We start from the raw sequence: 18,153 nt of genomic DNA, 5'->3' as shown, positions 1-18,153 counted from the left end.
TTTGCCAAAAAGATAAGGGTTTGAACGTTTGGTCAACGAAAAGCTGCTGCCTTGAGAGCCATTCGTTATGGCGGATGAAATGCCCAACTTGATAAAGCCCCTGACTACGCAGGGCACGGAAGACGGGATCACCTACTCCCGGAAGAAAATCCATGCTGTCCACTACCTGGCGTAGGAGGGATGGCGCGGGCGCAAGGTGCCGGGCCCCGCGCCACACACGGAGGGTTGCCCCAATCATCGGGTGGGTAGCGATCTCCACTGGCAGAGGAGAGTCATTCCAAAGAGACGAAGGTTATATGGTTTTAATGGCATAGTTCACACCAGTGCTTGCAGTTCCAGAAAGAAAAAAAAAAAAAAAAAGTAGAACATGCTGCATTTTTACTGCACTGGACTGTACTGGAACGCTGTAAAACGCATCAAAAAAGCACTGGAATGCACCTAAACGCACTGGAACACATGTCCTTATTTAAGGTTAAGAGGGAAAAAGTGTACTGGACTGCATCAAAAATGCACCAAACGCGCAAGCAGAAAAGCATCCGGAATGCGTTTCTACGGTGTGAACTGGTCCTAAAAAGGGAAAAAGGCATCACTATGGTTGGGGTTTGTCTTAACTGTGACCTTTAGGAGACCAGTTTTGAAGTTTAAAACCCCAACCCTGCATCCAGCTGCTATATGCCTAGTTTACATTTGCAATTGGGGGGTGGTAAAAAGGGGTGGCTGAACTGCGTTTTAATCCCCCATTCTAAGCATTTTGTGCTGTTTGTATTACAGACTTTTTTGGTTTTGCGGTGTTACATGAACTTCTAAAAAGGCAAGGGGCACCAACCAGTGCCTGGGCGAAAGAGGACTCCTATAGACTATAAAGCCATGGGAATGGTCTAAAAGCTAAAGAAATTTTAACAACGGTAGCAAGGTGTTTTTTTTAGGGTTTGCAATCAGTTTCATTCTCTTAGATTAGTCACATATTTGTGATAAGACTGCAGATAAGTAGCTTAAACATCATTTAATCCCTCTTCTTGTACATTACATTCTCTCACCTGTTTGACGGCCATTAAGGTGCCAGTTCCAACATCCTGAGCTTGATAGCAGGAAGAAAAAGCTCCCAAACCAATCTGCTGGCCTTTAAGCCATTCAACCTCCTCCCGATAATGATTTTTTGCTTTGGTATGTCCAGGGAGGGTCTCTGGAGTCTAGCAGAAAAGATCAGCATGTTAATGGCACAGTCCTTATACAGAGGCACATGATTAACTACCTGGGATGGCGGTAGGTAATGTGGCCAGAAATAAAAGATAAATATGTCCTATACACAGAGCATGTCACTAGTTCCTAGTAAATTGACAATTGCATATCTAAAAAAGTGTTGACCCACAAATGTTGATGTACCACTAACCGGTACTGTAAATTGTACATTAAATTGTTATAAAATCAATGCTAAAAAGGAGCATGGCATGCGGCATCAATGCGGAGGCAACTGTCAACACTTGCTGCTGTGCCATTACACTATAGCCTGATGTCACGGTACTGCTTCAGGCTCTGGAAGGGGATCCCAACAATATTGTCAGAAAACACCCAGATTACTGGCACTCCAGAGCAGAGCTGAACTGAGCGATCAGTGTTCATGTGTCCTTAGTATTTCGAGCCAACCTGGGGTTGATGCTGCAACATGAGGGTCAGATGGTGTGTATGCTTTTCAAAGCCCACATCTAGGAAGAAAGGAAGCATTGTACCCCAGGGGTTCATTAAAAGTAAACATTCACTTCTTAATATAAAGCTTTCATTTGGGAGCACAAATTGATAGCTTTTTGACTTGTACATCCATGCCTGCTGCTTTGCACAGGCCAAGAACTGGTTTGTTGGCCCCCACACTTTTTTTTTGTGGGGGGGGAGAGATTTTGCCAAAATCTTGCCTTTGCTTACAATGGGATCATAGATGCTACAAGATGCCACTTTAGACCCGGTCCACACTAGCGAGACTTGTCAGCCTGACAAGTCGCGCTCCCTCGCGGTCCATTGACCGCTACAGGACCCGTTCTAATAGGAGCGACACAGGTCGCTCCGACTTAGAAAAAGGGTCCTGTACTACTTCGGGGTGACCTCGGAGCGACTTGCATAGACTTCCATTATGTGAAGTCCCTGCAAGTCGCTCCGAAGTCGTGGTGCATGGTAATGCACAAGTCGCCCCCGAAGTAGTAAGGAGTCGTGTCGCCTTAGTGTGAACCGACTCTTAAAGACACAGATTCATTGAGAGCATAGAACCAGAAGTTATTTTACTTCATTAGGGTCTCCAACATCCAATCTTAAATTGGTTTCTTCCAGACATCCTTTAACAGCTAACTCTACAAAAGATTCTGCCTGATACTGCTGCAGGTACAGTGGGGAAAATAATAATTTGATCCCATGCAGATTTTCCCCATTTACAAATAAATGAGGGGTTTAGAACTTTCATTACAGGTGCATTTTAAATTAGGGCTCGACAAACCCCGGGCGCCAGGTCGCATTTGCGACTAGAATTAGCGACCTGGTGCCTGGGGTGCCCTGCAGGAGGTGTCCTGTCCCTTTTGCGCCCCCACCTCCTCCCCGAGTGCACGGACTTCAGCGCCGTCTGAAAATTGAGGCCCAGGCTTTTCGGCCGCCTTCTGTGAGATGAGAAAGGCTGGGGAACTGGCGCCATCTTGTGGTGGCCAGGAGTAATGACTGTTTCCACTGCCTGTTAGGCTCCATGTACACGGGACGTTGTTAAAAGTCCCTTTGAATGCTGGAATTTTTAGGACGTTTGAAACGTCCATTCAGTCGCGTTTGTACCCGCGTTTAGCAGGCGTTTGTGTTTAGAACCGTTCCTAGAGGTCAAAAAAATGATTCCCCTTTAAAATGGAAAAACGCGAACGCTAAACGCGGGTCATCGCGTCCGGAAGCGTTTGAAACGCTGGGAAACACACAAATAATTGCGTTCTAAAAAAAGTCCCTGAACGCAACTGCCTGCAAATGACTGTAAACGACCTGGTGTACATGGACAGATAAGATAAAATGTAGATGGGTTCAGGGGCTTCTGAAAAAAACGCCAAACTGCTCCTAAACGGCCGTTTCCAGCGTCCCGTGTACATGGAGCCTTAATGCATTCCCCATCTCCTTCCTAAGAGGAGAGGAGAGGGAAGTTTTTGCAGGCTTCATCTCCCTGTCCAGTTACCTTTGCTTAAAAGGTAAGTGGATAGGGAGAGGGGTTATTAATAATTTATTTTTTAAATTAAAAAAAATAAATATTTTTTTTTCTATTAAAAAAAAAAAAAATGTATGTATGTATGTATATATATATATATATATATATATATATATATATATATATATATATATATATATATATATATATATATATATATATGTGTGTGTGTGTGTATAAATAATTTTTTTTCTTTCCTCATCGCCATGCCACAGCCGAAGGCCCTTTCACACGGGCTGTCTGATCAGGTACGCCTGTCAGTTTTTCAGGCAGACCTGATCGGACCCTTCATTCTCCTCTATGGAGCGGTAATCTACCGCCATCTGATCCTGTCCACCAAAAACAGACAGATGGTGGTTCTATTTTCTATCCACCCTGTGGATCGGATGGAAAGAGACAGACAGTCTGTTTCCATCCAATTGCGCTATACAGTAGAGGAGAGTGGGGTTCTATTCGTATTTATGTGTAAATTTAGTATCCGTTTTATTAAATAAAGCTTGGTTGTTTAAGAAAAAAAAAAAAAAAAACTGGCTCCTAACTTTTTTAGCTGGCTTCTAGATTTCAGGCAAATTGGCAAATTTGTCAAGCCCTGTTTTAAATGATCGAGACAGAATATCAAAAATCCAGAAAAAAAATGCATTATACAAAGTTTAAACATTTAGTTCCTGTTCAGTGAGTAAAATAAGTATTTGATCCCAAAGCAAAATATGACTTAGTAGTTGGTGGAGAAACCCTTGTTGGCAAGCACAGAGGTAAGATGTTTTTTGTAGTTGGGTTACCAGGATTGCACACATCTCAGGAGGGATTTTGGTCAACTCTTCTTTACAGATCTTCTCTAAATCCTTATGTTTTTTGGCTGTCTCTTGGCAACTTGAAGTTTCAACTCTCTCTTTTCTATAGGATTAAGGTCTGGAGACAGGCTAGGCCACTCCATGACCTTAATGCGCTTCTTCGTGAGCCACTTTGTTGCCTTAGCGGTATGTTTTGGAAGACCCATCCATGACCCATCTCCTGTGTTCTGGCTGAGGGAAGAAGGTTCTCATCCAAGATTTTACAATACATGACCCCGACCATTGGCCCCTCAATGCAGCCAAGTCGGTCTGTACCTTTAGCAAACAGCCCCAAAACATAATGTTTCCACCTTCATGCTTGACTGTAGGGATGGTGTTCTTCGGTTCATAGTCAGCATTTTTCTTCCTCCAAACACGGTGAATCGAATTAATGCCAAAGAGTAAAATTTTGGTCTCATCTGACCACAGCACTTTCTCACATTCCTTCTCTGAATCAGATGTTCACTGGCAAACTTCAGATTGGCCCGTACTTGTGCCTTCTTCAGGAGGGGGAACTTGCAGGCACTGCAGGATTTCAATCCATGGTGGCGTACTGTGTTACCAATTGTTTGATGACTGTGTACCCAACTGCCTTGAGATCATGCACAAGCTCCTCCTGTGTAGTTCTGGTCTGATCTCTCACTTTTCCCATGAGGCGAAATCTTGAATGGAGCTCCAGACCCGAGGGCGATTGATGGTTATTTTGTATATCTTCCATTTGCAAATAAGAACTCAAACAGATGTCTACTTCTCACCAAGATTCTTGCTGATGGTCTTGTAGCCTATTCCAGCTTTGTGCGGGTCTAGAATCTTGTCCCTGGCATCCTTTGACAGCTCTTTGGGCTTGCCCATGATGGTGGGTTTGAATGGAAGAAAGATTGACAGGTATACATGAGTTGTTAGGAGCACCTTCTTAAATTGACAGAACTAATCTGTGTAATACATGAGCACATACAGTAGCCAGTCTGTGGGAGCCAAAATTATTGTGATAGGGGATCAAATACTTATTTTACTCACTGAACTGCAACTAAAATTTATAACATTTGTAACATTCGTGTTTTTTCTGGATTTTTGGTTGATATTCTGTCTCTATAATTTAAAATACTCCCATGATAAAATGTATAGACCCCTCATTTCTATGTAAGTGGGCAAACTTACAAAATCGGCAGGGAATCAAATAGTTGTTCCCCCCACTGTATATGGTGCGCATACACTATATTGCCAGAAGTATTGGGACACCTGCCTTTACATGCACATGAACTTTAATGGCATCCCAGTCTTAGCCAGTATGGGTCAATATTGAGTTGGCCCACCCTTTGCAGCTATAGCAGCTTCAGCTCTTCTGGGAAGGCTGTCCACAAAGTTTAGGATTGTGTCTATGGGAATGTTTGACCATTCTTCCAGAAGTGCATTTGTGAGGTCAGGCGCTGATGTTGGACAAGAAGGCCTGGCTCGCAGTCTCTGCTCAAATTCATCCAAAAGGTATTCTATCTGGTTGAGGTCAGGACTCTGTGCAGGCCAGTCATGTTCCTCCACCCCAGACTCACTCATACATGTCTTTATGGGCTTTGCTTTGTGCATTGGTGTTCATTCATGTTGAAACAAGAAGGGGTCATCCCCAAACTGTTCTATTAAAGTTGGGAGCAGGAAAATGTCTAAAATGTCTTGGTATGCTGACGTCTTAAAGTGGAAGTAAAGCCTAATACTTAAATTCTCCTCTGCAATCATTAATGTGAGCCAAGTTCAGCCTTAGGTCTCAAAATGAAAAAAATTTCAGTTTTTCCATTTTTATTTTGCAGTATCCAGTGCTGTCACATGACTTCAATTCCTCTTCCTTCTGAGTCTAAGAGCAAGTGGGTGTGGTTACAGAAAGCCAGTGACATCACTTTCAGGGAGAGACCTGTTCCCATGTAGTCAGTGGGCATTTAGAGGTTGAGAGGAGCTGATCATAGGTTCCTGCCCAGTGTTCTCTCCTCAATAAGGATGCATTGTACATCCTAATTCATGGGAAAATTAAGAAATAAAAAAAGGGCCATTCACACAAGAGGAGGAGGGGAGGTGAAGTGCACATATACAGTTTTAGCTGTGTAGGGCTTTGAATGAAGACCATAGGAGAAGGAAGCTGGACACAGGAACTGTCAGTGTAGCTTGAAGTGCTCTGGGGTCTCAGCTCACAGTCTTCAATGATCACTATACATTAAAGGAATAGTATTAGCAACCACACTAAGTCTACATTTCCACTAGCGTGACTTGTCACGTGACTTTGGACACACACAGTCGCATGACAAGTCCCAGCCCATTGATTTTAATGGCACCCATTCCAATCCATACGACTGAAAATCAGCGACTTTTGCTGATTTTCAAAGTAGCATAGATGGGAACGGGTGCCATTGAAATCAATGGGCAGCGACGTGTCATGTGACTGGGTCTCCAAAATCACACTAGTGAAAACGGAGCCTTAAACTCATTACCTACATATAATGAGCAATAGAAATCGACCTGCATCCTAAAGTTTCAAAAATGTTCCTTTGTACATTTCTTTCATATGTTGCACTGGTCACGTAACATTTCTTCCCCAGCCCCCTTTGCCATTCACATGCCACACGATGCACAAAGTGCCCATCACAGTGCCATGAAGAAACAAGCAAAAATCTGCAGCATGTTGCACTGTAATCTATCTTACAGTTTCCACCAAACCGTGTGTTTGTGTTGTGCTGCTGGAACCATGAAAAGTGAGCATAACATACTTCCAAAGCCAGGCCTCTCTCTCTCTTTGGAGAAGCCGCTAGCCTTAATAAAGGCTATGAAGACAGGAGGAGATCATGTTCTGTGAAGGATAGGCGGGATGGGGGTGGGGCAGGGCAGGTCAAGGCATGCCTGTCTAAGACCGACCACCTTTTCAGGAAGTGAAAGACAGCTTAGCAAATTCAGATAAATGGAAATAGCATGGTCATTGAAGAACAGGAAGAAGCTGATTGTCTCATTTAGATAAAACTTTCTAAGCTACACAATCAGCTAGCCAGAAAATGAAGACCATCAAAGATAAAGATATTTAACATGCTATTAAATCAGAACATTTTCATTTGTGACTGGAGTTCCTCTTCAAGAGTTTCCTTCACTAGAACTAAGGGGACAAGCCCAAGAATTTGACTGGCCTGCACAAAGTCCTGCAAGCTAGGCCTTCTCGCCAACATCAGTCCCTGACCTCACAAATGCGCTTCTGGAAGAATGGTCAAACATTCCCATAGACACACTCCTAAACCTTGTGGTCAGCCTTCCCAGAAGAATTGAAGTAGTCATAGCTGCAAAGGGTGGGCCAACCTAATATTGAACCCTACGATCTAAGACTGGGATGCCATTAAAGTTCATGTGCGTGTAAAGGCAGGTGTCCCAATACTCTTGGCAATATAATGCATCTCCAAACAGATTTATAAACCTTCAGTTCCTAATACAGTCGAGTGACCTCCAGGGTTTTTTTTTTTTTTTACAGCATGCGCTTGTGAGTATGATGCATGGAACTCTTTATTCTTCAATAAATGTTTTATGTTGTTGCACTAAGTTGGTGCGCTCTTCTCTGGTTTTTGTTGTCTCCTTCAAATCCTCACTAGTTCTGACAAGCAAACAGCCAATATTTAGAAAGTCACGGGGGTATTTTTTTTTTTTTGTGGCAAAATATTTGCCCTTTAAAAACAATAGACAACCTCATCTGCCGACAGAAATTTGCAAAATGAGGTCACAATTTCAAAGGGCTGAGGCTTTTCCTGTTAGAGTTCGCCCTTGAACTGTAGGTTAATATTACAAGAATAAAACTCAGAGTTTACAAAAAGGTATTTCATGGTATCTACACAGAGGTTCAGCCTTTTCCTCCAGCACCCTGGAAGCCCTATCACACATATATTGCCTCCTCTAGTATGTCCTACCTCGGTTTTGGCAATCTCTCTGATGGGATGAACAACTAGCCAACATGGAGGAAACAGGGGTATACATATTCAGTACATAAAAAGTCAACTGAGCGTCTTAAGTTTCTTAACCCCAGAACTGAACACAATTTGAGAAGTGTGCCATCACAGCCAAGTGGCAATTAAGCAATGTCAGCATGAGCACAAATTTGCATTAAGTGTTTCAAATAACAATGGTTTTAAAACTTAAAGTCAAACTAAAGTCATTCTACAACAGACTGCGAGCGGGCAGGCTATTATCACAGACCTGCAATTTCTCTTCTGTGATAAAATACACCTGCCTGCTAACAGCCTTCTGCTGCATGTAAACTGTGCTGCGCATGCATAGCCCAGCATAAATTGCTGGAATGGTCCCTGTGTGCCAGGATGACTGACTCCTGCACAAATGCAGAGGTTACGTCATCCTGTGCCAGCCAATAAGGTGCCTGAAGACCTGCACCCGGGAGGAAGATACCAGCGCCAGGGAGGTACCTGAACCATTAGACAGGAGCTATATAAAGTGCTTTCAGTTCTACTTTAACAGTTTCAGGCCTTGAAAAAAAAATCTTGAAAAGCAACAGGCTGTTATTCACATAGTATCAAAAAAATAAATAAATCAGCTCTCTTAAAGCAGAGCTCTACCCAAAAGGGGAGGTTGGGTTTTTAAAGAAATCCTCCCCACCCCCCTCCTCTGCCTAACTTGGCATGTAATTCTGCAGGGGGGGGGGAGCAGGTACCTGGATCTTGACAGTTACCCGCCCGCTGGCACTGCCGCTCAGATTGCTTAAGTGGTCCAAGTGGATGTTCTCCCCCCACCCCTCCCTGCAGTCTTTTGGGACACGTCACAGGTCCCAGAAGACTGTGGGACCATCCACAAAGCGCAGTTGGCAGCTATGATGCCAAAAGCCGCACAGCTGGCTGCCCACAGTTAGGATGCTGGTATCAGGAACCCGGACACTTGTGAAGAACTAGCCCCGGGTGAGGATGGCGCTGGATCCTTGCATACGTGCCCATTTATTAAAAGTCAGCAGCTATAAGATTTGCAGCTGCTGGCTTTTAACTTTTTTTTTCTTTAAGAGCAGACCAGGTGTCCTCAAGACAGGTTTCTCCAAACTAAACGTTAAAACTGCTTAAAAGACAAACTTACATCCTGCTGAATGATGATGATATCCTCCCCATTTTCCACTTGTAGCTGGGGTATGACTGGAAGAGCATCCTGAGAGGCAGACATTGCAAGAGTGATAGCCAGTGCTTCCTCCTCCTCTGCTTCCATTTTCTCTTTGCACTTCTGATTGTGGCTGACATCCTCTTTGTAGGTGTTATCAATTTCTGCTCTCTCCGGAGACAGTACAGCCACCTCAGACTTGAAGGTGACAGTGCCATCACCAGTAGGCATGGATGCTTCCAAGAGGTCCTCCATGCTGGAATTAAGCTCCGTATTAACGTCCAGCCGACCCTTTTCTTCTACAGGAGTAAAAACAGTATCATCACTGGGTATGGCAGCACTAGTGCTACTGCCACCATTGTCATTATGGGAAACATTTAACTCAAGAGTCATATTGCCTTTTAGAGACTCTGCCACCTTCCCCATGTCCCCCGGGGAAGGCCGCGATGGCTTTGGCCTGTGTATCTGATGAGATGGTAGCGGCCTAGCTTGAGTGAAAACAGGAGACAGTTTTTCAGGCTCTTTACTTCCTGAATGGTGCTTCTGTATTTGAAGAGAAAATTTCCTCTGAGTCTGAGGGGAAGCAGATGACAATTTGCAGGGAGTAAATCCCTGGGGTTTAGGTTTAAGGATATCTGCGACAGGGCCAGCTGGCACAGATGGGGTGGAAGAAGGAGAAGGTAAGGTCTGGAAAAAGGAATTAGGTGGTTGTGAGGAAGAGGGAGAATTCAAGCATTGACTTAAAGGTCTGCGCTTAGTGTGGATGGCAGGCTTTGGTTGCTCAGTCGTTACAGTGGACATAGTCTGCCCTAAGGAGATTGCTTCCAGTGCCTCGTTCAAGTCCTCAGGGCTAGAAGCGGCTTTTGAGACACAAGGATCATTCCCCACTTTCCCTGATAGCTGCATAGTGTGTTCTGGGGAATTACTCTGTGAAGTAACTGGAGAGTTGGCTGGCGCAGAGGGCTGCACGAAGGCTTCCCTGCGGTGTTCAAAAGTCTGAGAATCCTCCAGGCCTTGCTGGATCAACTCCACAATGTCCATTTCTTCAGCAATTGCCATTAAACGCCTCCGCATGCGGCTGTAATGAGTTGAGCTAGTTGTGCTCAACATGTCCAACAGCTTGACGTACACATGGGGGACTCTGGCAACCATCCTGGCCGCGCTTAGGAACACTCTGCGAGATAATTTCCCCACCATCGAATGGGAATTGTCAATGGATTGCAGCGCAAAGTTCAGCAAGGACAGCAAGTTCCTATACCTGTTAAAAGAGAAAAGAAAGTGTCACAATCTAACATAACAATCCTTATAGCCTACTCAAAAGATGCTAAATGTGGATTTATTAGCGAAGATTAAGATTAAGCTTACCACACTAAAAACTATTGCCCTGTGATGGGGATAAATTTATAATACCCCATTTTAGGAGCCACCAACTGACACACTTTGTGTGGCTGGTTGGCTCTTAGGCTACGTTCACATGTGGGTGCAGCAGATCACGGGCAGAATCACCGCGATTCTGCCCGCAATCCGGAAATCATTGCAAATCGCGGGACGCCTGTGCGATGCCCTTGATTTGCAATGGCACCCCAAACGCTCTTGTACCTTTTTTGGGCGTCATGCGTCCCGCGATTCTTTTTGCGCGATGTTACCGCGATTGGACAGGCGGAAATCGCGGCAACATTGCACAGCGTTTGGGGTGCCATTGCAAATCACGGGCATCGCACAGGCGCCTCGTGATTTGCAAGGATTTCTGGATCGCGGGCAGAATCGCGGTGATTCTGCCCGTGATCTGCTGCACCCACATGTGAACGTAGCCTTAATCCCCATGTCACTTACAGCTCAGATCACCACTGACAATTGGATTTCCCATTATGTCAGCTATGTCCTAGCGATCAAATGCACTCGCACTGAAAAAATAAAGGGCTGCAGTGGCATCTGCAGTGCAGAATGTTAATACATGAAATTGTCAAATACAATAACCGTATTAAATAAAAAAAAAAAAAAAAAAACTGTTGGCGCTATATAAATCCTGTATAACAATAGAAAAAAAATTGCAATAAAGCTAGCCATTAGATTATCAATTATCTATAACGCGCCTTGCACACAGATGTCATAATTTACTGATGTTTACTCAGGAATTGTGACGCCCGTGTGCAAGAGGCCAAAAACTGTAAAGACCCGAGTAATGTTGAGTATAGGAGAATAAAGGCGTGCAAGCATATGGACGAGTAAAATTCTTCTACATTGCCAGTATTATGATATACTCATGTAAACTTTAGACGAGTAAATGCGTGTGTAAATTACCGCACTCCAATGTAACCCTTTCGATTTCTGTTTTAATGCTCTGTAGTCAACACTGTATTATGGATCTTTACTCAGCTGTGTACAATGTCCCATAGACAACAATGCATCGCATTTCACATCAGTAAAAAACTCAGCATTCTTTACACTTGTGTGCAACAGGCCTTCGTGCTCTGAGCCACTAATATTAGCTATGAAAACAGAGAGCATCTACTATGCCAATGATCAACAAATTTCTAGCAGATAACTTTATTGTGAAGAATGTATATTGCAGATGAACAAGCACTGGTATATTGCTAGACACTACGTTGATATAAAAACACTTTGTAGCACTGCTCAGCAAGAAGCATGTCCACATAGAGATCCATTTTAATATAAGACAACATTAACAAATATGTTATCTAAAAAAAAAAAAAACAACAAAAAAACAACAACATTAACAGAAGTTGAAAGCAAACCATTTATCACCAAATGAAAAGGGCGGTTTTTCAGGGCAGCTGAGGTCCCCTTTCTTGGGCAGATATAGTTATATGGTTTGCCTTCACCTTTTCTACATACAGACTTTCTCCCACTGATACCAGCAATTTTTTTATTTTTTTACTGACCTTGGAGCAGTTTCTACTCCCACTGCACACAGTCCTGCCCCCTTGAGGTCTAAACAGTAAACTGACCCCTTCGTTTAAAAAGTTTGAGGACCCCTGGTTTACATCCTTCGCACACCTTTAACAGTGCAGTTGCACTAGATTCCTGATACCTTTCTATTGCTGCATCAGCCTGCAAGACATCTCCACTGATGATGTGGGGGTAAAATTCAGCAGGAAATTCCAACAGGAGTCGGTCAATGAGACATAAGCGGCCCAAAAGTGCTTGCCAGTTGCTAGACTCTGTCTGGGCGGACAGGATACAGTTCAAGACATATTCGACTCCACCAATACCAATGGAACCTGGCAAAGTAAAGATAGAGACCAGTTATAGGGACATGTAGTACAAGGAACTTTTAACTTTTTCCCAAAACACATGAACTAAAACTCCCCTGTGAATAAAAATGAAAGCTCAAATATTAGAGAACCATTAGTTGTCAACTGATGGAATAGAGCAGTCATTTACCACATTAAAATTAATTTCACCCAAAAAGACAATACCTACAGTTTTAAGGGTATGTTGGCAATATGTCGGTTATAAACGCTAGTTTTGAAATGTCTACAGCAGAATTCCTAGTCCTAATCAACTGCCGCAGCCACTCAAAACAGATAGTCTCCTGTCTTCAGAGTCTCTCTCTCTCAGATAGTGCCAAACAGCGTTAATTTGGTCTACTGGTCTACTAAAATATTTTCGTTGACTAAATGAAACACTATTATAGTCGACTAAAATACTAAATTTTTGGATTTTTGACTTACCGTAAAATCATTTCTCTTAAGTTCATTGACAGATGCAGCTCCATATCTTCTTGACCATTGGGTTATGCTGCCCCCAACAGGAGTAGGACACTAGGCAGGAAAAAGCTATACCACGCCTATGGGGCAGTCCTTGCAGGCATACACCCACACACTCTGCTATAGCCCTCAGTTTTGTTACAAGCAGTGTTTAGAAGAAAAAAAACCCATAGCACTCATAATTAGAGGGGCGGGTGCTGCGTCTGTCAATGAACTTCAGAGAAAATGATTTTACGGTAAGTCAAAAATCCAGTTTTTAATTCGCAATTCAAGATCTGGCGCCTGCTAGAGAGTGACGGCAGGATAACGTAGCCTAAAATGTCCTAAGCTGCTCTGGAAAAATTCTCCATGGGGAGGAGAGACAATAACAAGAATCTGCAATGTAGTATACTAGAGCGCTAAAAAGACAGGCTTAGAAGGGAATAGGTCCACTGATGATCCTGACCAGAACTACACAGGGACTTGAAGAAACTCCTCAATGAGTGTATTGGAAAAATCCATGTTTATTGGGGGAAAAAAAACTCAAAAACTGCAGATAAACATTGCAAATGAATTGCAGATCAATTAAAACACACAGTTCAATGGATAGAGTGGGGCAATACCTTCATAGTAGCATTCCTACGTTCTCGGTGGTTTCATCTGCATCCTTGTCCACAACATTGGAGGTGGATGGCCTCATTTGCTGACAGAGGGGCAAATCAATGGGAGCTCTGGCTGGGTGGACACACCAGTCCTGGGGAGGGAACCTGGACGGCTGGTGGGCAGGTGCCCGGGGATAGGTGGAAAGAAAGTGGCGTTCCAGGCCCGTGGAATGCACCCAACAGCCGGAAGCAGATGGGGCGCTTGGTGATAACGTCACTCACCGTGCCTGGAACTGAAAGAATCAGAGGACAAATCGCACTGGGAGGCAAGCTTCGGAGGGTTGGTCCCGTCACAATGGCAACATGTTTTCCACGCCTGAGCCTCGTCAAGCTAGATAGACACAGATCCACCAAGGTGGGGTGCATCCGTGGTGGCCATATCTGCCTCAGAATCTGAGGATACCACAGAGGGAGGTAAAGGCAAAGGGCGCTTTCAGCTAGCGGCACTTTTTAAAACTAAATACACTTTTGAGACCAGGCTTTTCAAAACTGCTGTAAAAGCAGACAGGGGCAGCGACCCAGAGGGTCCCGCAGCTGCACTGAGGGGGTCTATAGGTGAACTTTTGTCCTGGGACTCCATTAGCACTGAATATAAAAAAAAAAAATGCAGTGTCACTTTAAAAATTTCTTTTTTTTAAAAAATTGACAAAAACGCGATCCACACCGCTGAACCAGCAGGACTAAAAGTCCCTGCCTAACACAGCCAGCAGCAGTGTGAGTGAGGAATACCTACAGGGACCCCAAAAACATTACCCCCAAACCGGTCTGGAGGCTCAGAAACGTTCTGTGCAGAAGATAAAAATGATCTGGCACAGGAAATAAAAAAGCACCTGGGTCATGCCTAGAGCCTTTAGTGTCTCCCCTTGCTGTCCAGCAGTCGCGGACTTCAAGAAAATGGCTGCCCAATGCATTCCTATGGGGAACTATCGAAACATGGCCACCCATGCATTGTAACGAGAATTTTTTTTTACATTAATGCAGAAAAAATGCCCCCCCCCCCCCCCCCGCCAATGCAGTCTTCAGGGGGGTCATACAAGAGGCATCGGAGGGTCCCCAGAAGGACCCCACCAGGACAGATGCATACCCCCCCAGAACCGCTGCAGCGGCCGCAATAAAACCGCCCCCCACGAGGTAGGGAACTGCTACGGGGGGGGGGGTGTAGAACAGCTAAGGGGGGGCCTGGTATGCCCAAGAGGCCAGGGGAAGCGAGGGATACCCGAGGGTCCAACTATTCCATGGAGGGGGCCCACGTCCACCCCAAGACTGCCAGACACTTACTCACCATACCACGGTATCCGGTCGGTGCCACTCCGAACAGACTACCTCCCACCTGGGGTGGGGGTGCTGACAGCCAGGGGGTATGCTGCAATTCAGAGCATTCCAGGTTGCTCGCGTCCCAGCGAGACGGCCTATTCGCTGGCTCATCCCCGTCCATCGTGGGGTTCTGTCGTGGCGAGGCCTAGTGGTGGACTATAACCTGCTCACGCTCACTGGCCAGGCTGGGAGACCTTAATGATATAGAATATCCAGTCCGAAACCACAGCTGGCTGTTGCTTGTAGTTCTCCAGGAACTCTAACTAAAAGAAATGAATCACGAAAAAGGTTCCCAAAAATAAACAGCTAAGACCAAAGTCCCAGCAGGGAACTAGGTCCTACTCCGAAACTAGGCAGAAACAAACTGAGGGCTATAGCAGAGTGTGTGGGTGTATGCCTGCAGGGACTACCCCATAGGTGTGGTAAAGCTTTTTCCTGCCTAGTGTCCTACTCCTGTAGGGGGCAGCATAACCCAATGGTCAAGATGATATGGAGGTGCGCCTGTCAATGAACAATGGAGAAATTACATTTTAGTCAAAAGACTAACTAAAACTTAATTGAAAATTGACATCAAAATTAACACACTCTGCTGGCCATTTTTAAAACCGCAGCACAATTCCATTCAGAGCCTGTAATAATAGCACAATAAAGTTTAAACATGTATTGCACTACCGCATAGGCAAAAGTATGGGGCATCTACTAAACTGCTGAAAGAGAAAAAAAAATTTAGAAAAAAGGGCTTTTCTGATAGTCGATAGTTAATATTTAATGCTGGAATATATTCAGGTAATATGTGCAATGACGGTTACAGCCAATCGAGTTTACAGTTTTTTTGGGGTTTTTGTATTTTAAAGTTGCACTTCTGTTTGTCAAAAAGCAATATTTTTGTTTATGAAACTTGGTTTTATTTATAAAGACATTACCTATCACAATGGCTAAATCGGTGTCTGTAGTGCATGTTTAAACCTTAATACCAGAAATAAACATTAGATTTTTACAATTTACCTAAACCCATTCGATTTTAGTCTACTAAAAACGCACAGGAGATTTTAGTCTACTAAAAACGCACAGGAGATTTTAGTCTACTAAAAACGCACAGGAGATTTTAGTCTACTAAAACCGCACAGGAGATTTTAGTAGACTAAAACCGCACAGGAGATTTTAGTAGACTAAAATATGACAAACTCCTTAGATGACTAAAACACGACACTAAAAACATTTAAGTTAAAAGATGACAAATTAAAATGGCATTTTAGTCAAAAGACTAACTAAAACTAAATTAAAATTTGCTGCCAAAATGAACACTGGGGCCAGGGCACAAACTACCGTAGGGGAAATTTCACTGGATTCTATACCAGATATAAGCTGGTGGGCAAGTTATGCCACCCAAAAATGAAATACTGTAGTTTTGGGTAGAGTTTGCCTTTAAATTTTTATTTTTTATTAATATAAACTTGATCAGAAAAAGAATTACATAAACTAAGGAGTTAGACCGTTTAAAAAAAAATAAATAAAAATCACCCTGTTAAGTTGGTGCATCCCTTCATTCAGCAATGGGTTTGCATACAGAACAGAATAGCAGCAAACTACAGAAACTGTGGGAAATAGACCAAAAATATCACTGGGCCATGGTATTGCAAATGGATAGGAGTACTGGCAAACTTCTGGCAGCTCCAACTGCACATGTATGGACAATTGAAGGTGGTACTAACCAGATTTGAGGATCTCTCTTCCCACAGCCAACTCTCCTGCTTGTCCTTTGCATAGCTCTAGCAACGTTGACACAGAAAGCTGACTTGTTCGGCTGCAAGAAGCAACAAAGGGTTTCATGAGAGGTCTGTCAGAAATAGCAGTTAATGTAATGTACAGTTATACAGTTCTTCCTATAGATTACCTGTTGGCATCGGCACATTTGACCAGAATGGTCTCCACAACAGGGTTGAGAAGCCGTTGCAGTTTTTTCCTTTCAGCGGTTGTATGACATGGAGTGTACACCAGCATGGCTCGTAATGTTTTCTGTGAGCATAATAAAACAAAAGGCGAATTTAAATTAACAAAGTAAAGAAAAATTAAAAAGTTTCTTCAATGATCAGAAAATATAATGTAGCCAGCTAAGAAATTTCTGGCAGCCAAACTCTCTACATTTTCCTGTCCAGTGACTGGCAGTTTCAGCTACTAAACATTTGAGGTAGCCAACCAAAAAAGTAGAGGAATTTGGTCATGTCCACTACAGAAGATCTATCACCACATTTTTAATATAAACAAGCCTAGGGCTGCATTGGCATGGACTCATAGAAGTACAGTAATTTAATCAACAGAAATAAACATTTCTAAGTTGACTTACTAAAGCAGCAACGTAGACTTTGTAGACCGGGTCGGCACACACCATTGACAGTACACTACAGCAGGCCTCTACAACAACATCCCCTGAGATACTGGACTGAGATGAGCCACTGGCAGAGTGTGGGGTGGTGCTGCTAGGAGTGCCACCAGTGCCAGAATTTCCAGTGCTTTCACCATTAGCCAACAGCAGGGCCCCACTGACATCATGTGAGAGACGTCGCAGGGCCATTTCTCTAATATTCCAGTTGCGAGAAAACAAGCAGCCTACCAATTCCATTCCAAAGACCTGCACAAAGAAAAAATAAATGAACAGGTAAATATAACCACTGGTATTATTGGCACTTCTTCAATCACAAGGCCTGGTCTTTAACCACTTAAGCCCCGGAGGATTTTCCTGCTCAAAGACCAGCGATTCAGCACTGCGTGACTGACAATTGCGCGGTCGTGCGACGCTGTACCCAAATTAAATTGACGTCCTTTTTTTCCCACAAACAGAGCTTTCCTTTGGTGGTATTTGATCACCTGTATGATTTTTACTCTTTGCGCTATAAACAAAAAAAGAGCGACAATTTTGAAAAAATATTTTTCACATTTTTTTTATATGAAATTCGCCCCCCCCCCCAAAAAAAAATGTAAAAATCAAAAATTTAACATTTTAGGCCAATTTGTTTTCTGCTACATATGTTTGGTAAAAAAAAAAAAACAAAAAAAAAAAAACACAATAAGCGTATTTTAATTGGTTTGCGCAAAAGTTATTGCGTATACTAACTACTAAATACTAACTACTAAAAACTTTGTCATTTTTAATTTTTTTTTTTTTTTTACCAGTAATGGCGGCGATCTGCGATTTTTTTTTGCGGGACTGCGACATCGCAGCGGACAGATCGGACCCTTGACTTACATTTTTGACACTTTTGACATTACTATAGTAATCAGTGCTATAAATATGCACTGACTGTAAAAATTACACTTGCAGG

The 18,153-nt window shown here is 43.4% G+C and overlaps 1 protein-coding gene across 2 annotated transcripts in view; it reads right to left on the bottom strand.

Moving 5' to 3' along the window:
* MAP3K1 (mitogen-activated protein kinase kinase kinase 1) overlaps positions 1-18,153 on the bottom strand; it is a 130,928-nt gene that overhangs the window by 13,763 nt on the left and 99,012 nt on the right. For both annotated transcript variants that reach the window (XM_082257625.1, XM_082257624.1), the window contains exons 10-15: positions 17,178-17,462; positions 16,728-16,849; positions 16,546-16,637; positions 12,200-12,389; positions 9,130-10,405; positions 1,038-1,190 (exon numbers count right to left, since the gene is read on the bottom strand). In XM_082257625.1, the coding sequence (XP_082113751.1) occupies positions 1,038-1,190; positions 9,130-10,405; positions 12,200-12,389; positions 16,546-16,637; positions 16,728-16,849; positions 17,178-17,462 (2,118 nt within the window). The remainder of the gene's footprint in view (positions 1-1,037; positions 1,191-9,129; positions 10,406-12,199; positions 12,390-16,545; positions 16,638-16,727; positions 16,850-17,177; positions 17,463-18,153) is intronic.

Source organism: Pelophylax lessonae (assembly GCF_965119305.1).
Source record: "Pelophylax lessonae genome assembly, chromosome: 1".
Taxonomy (NCBI): Eukaryota; Metazoa; Chordata; class Amphibia; order Anura; family Ranidae; genus Pelophylax; species Pelophylax lessonae.
The sequence above is the reverse complement of the archived record's forward strand: the minus strand, read 5'-3'. Positions and strand labels throughout refer to the sequence as shown.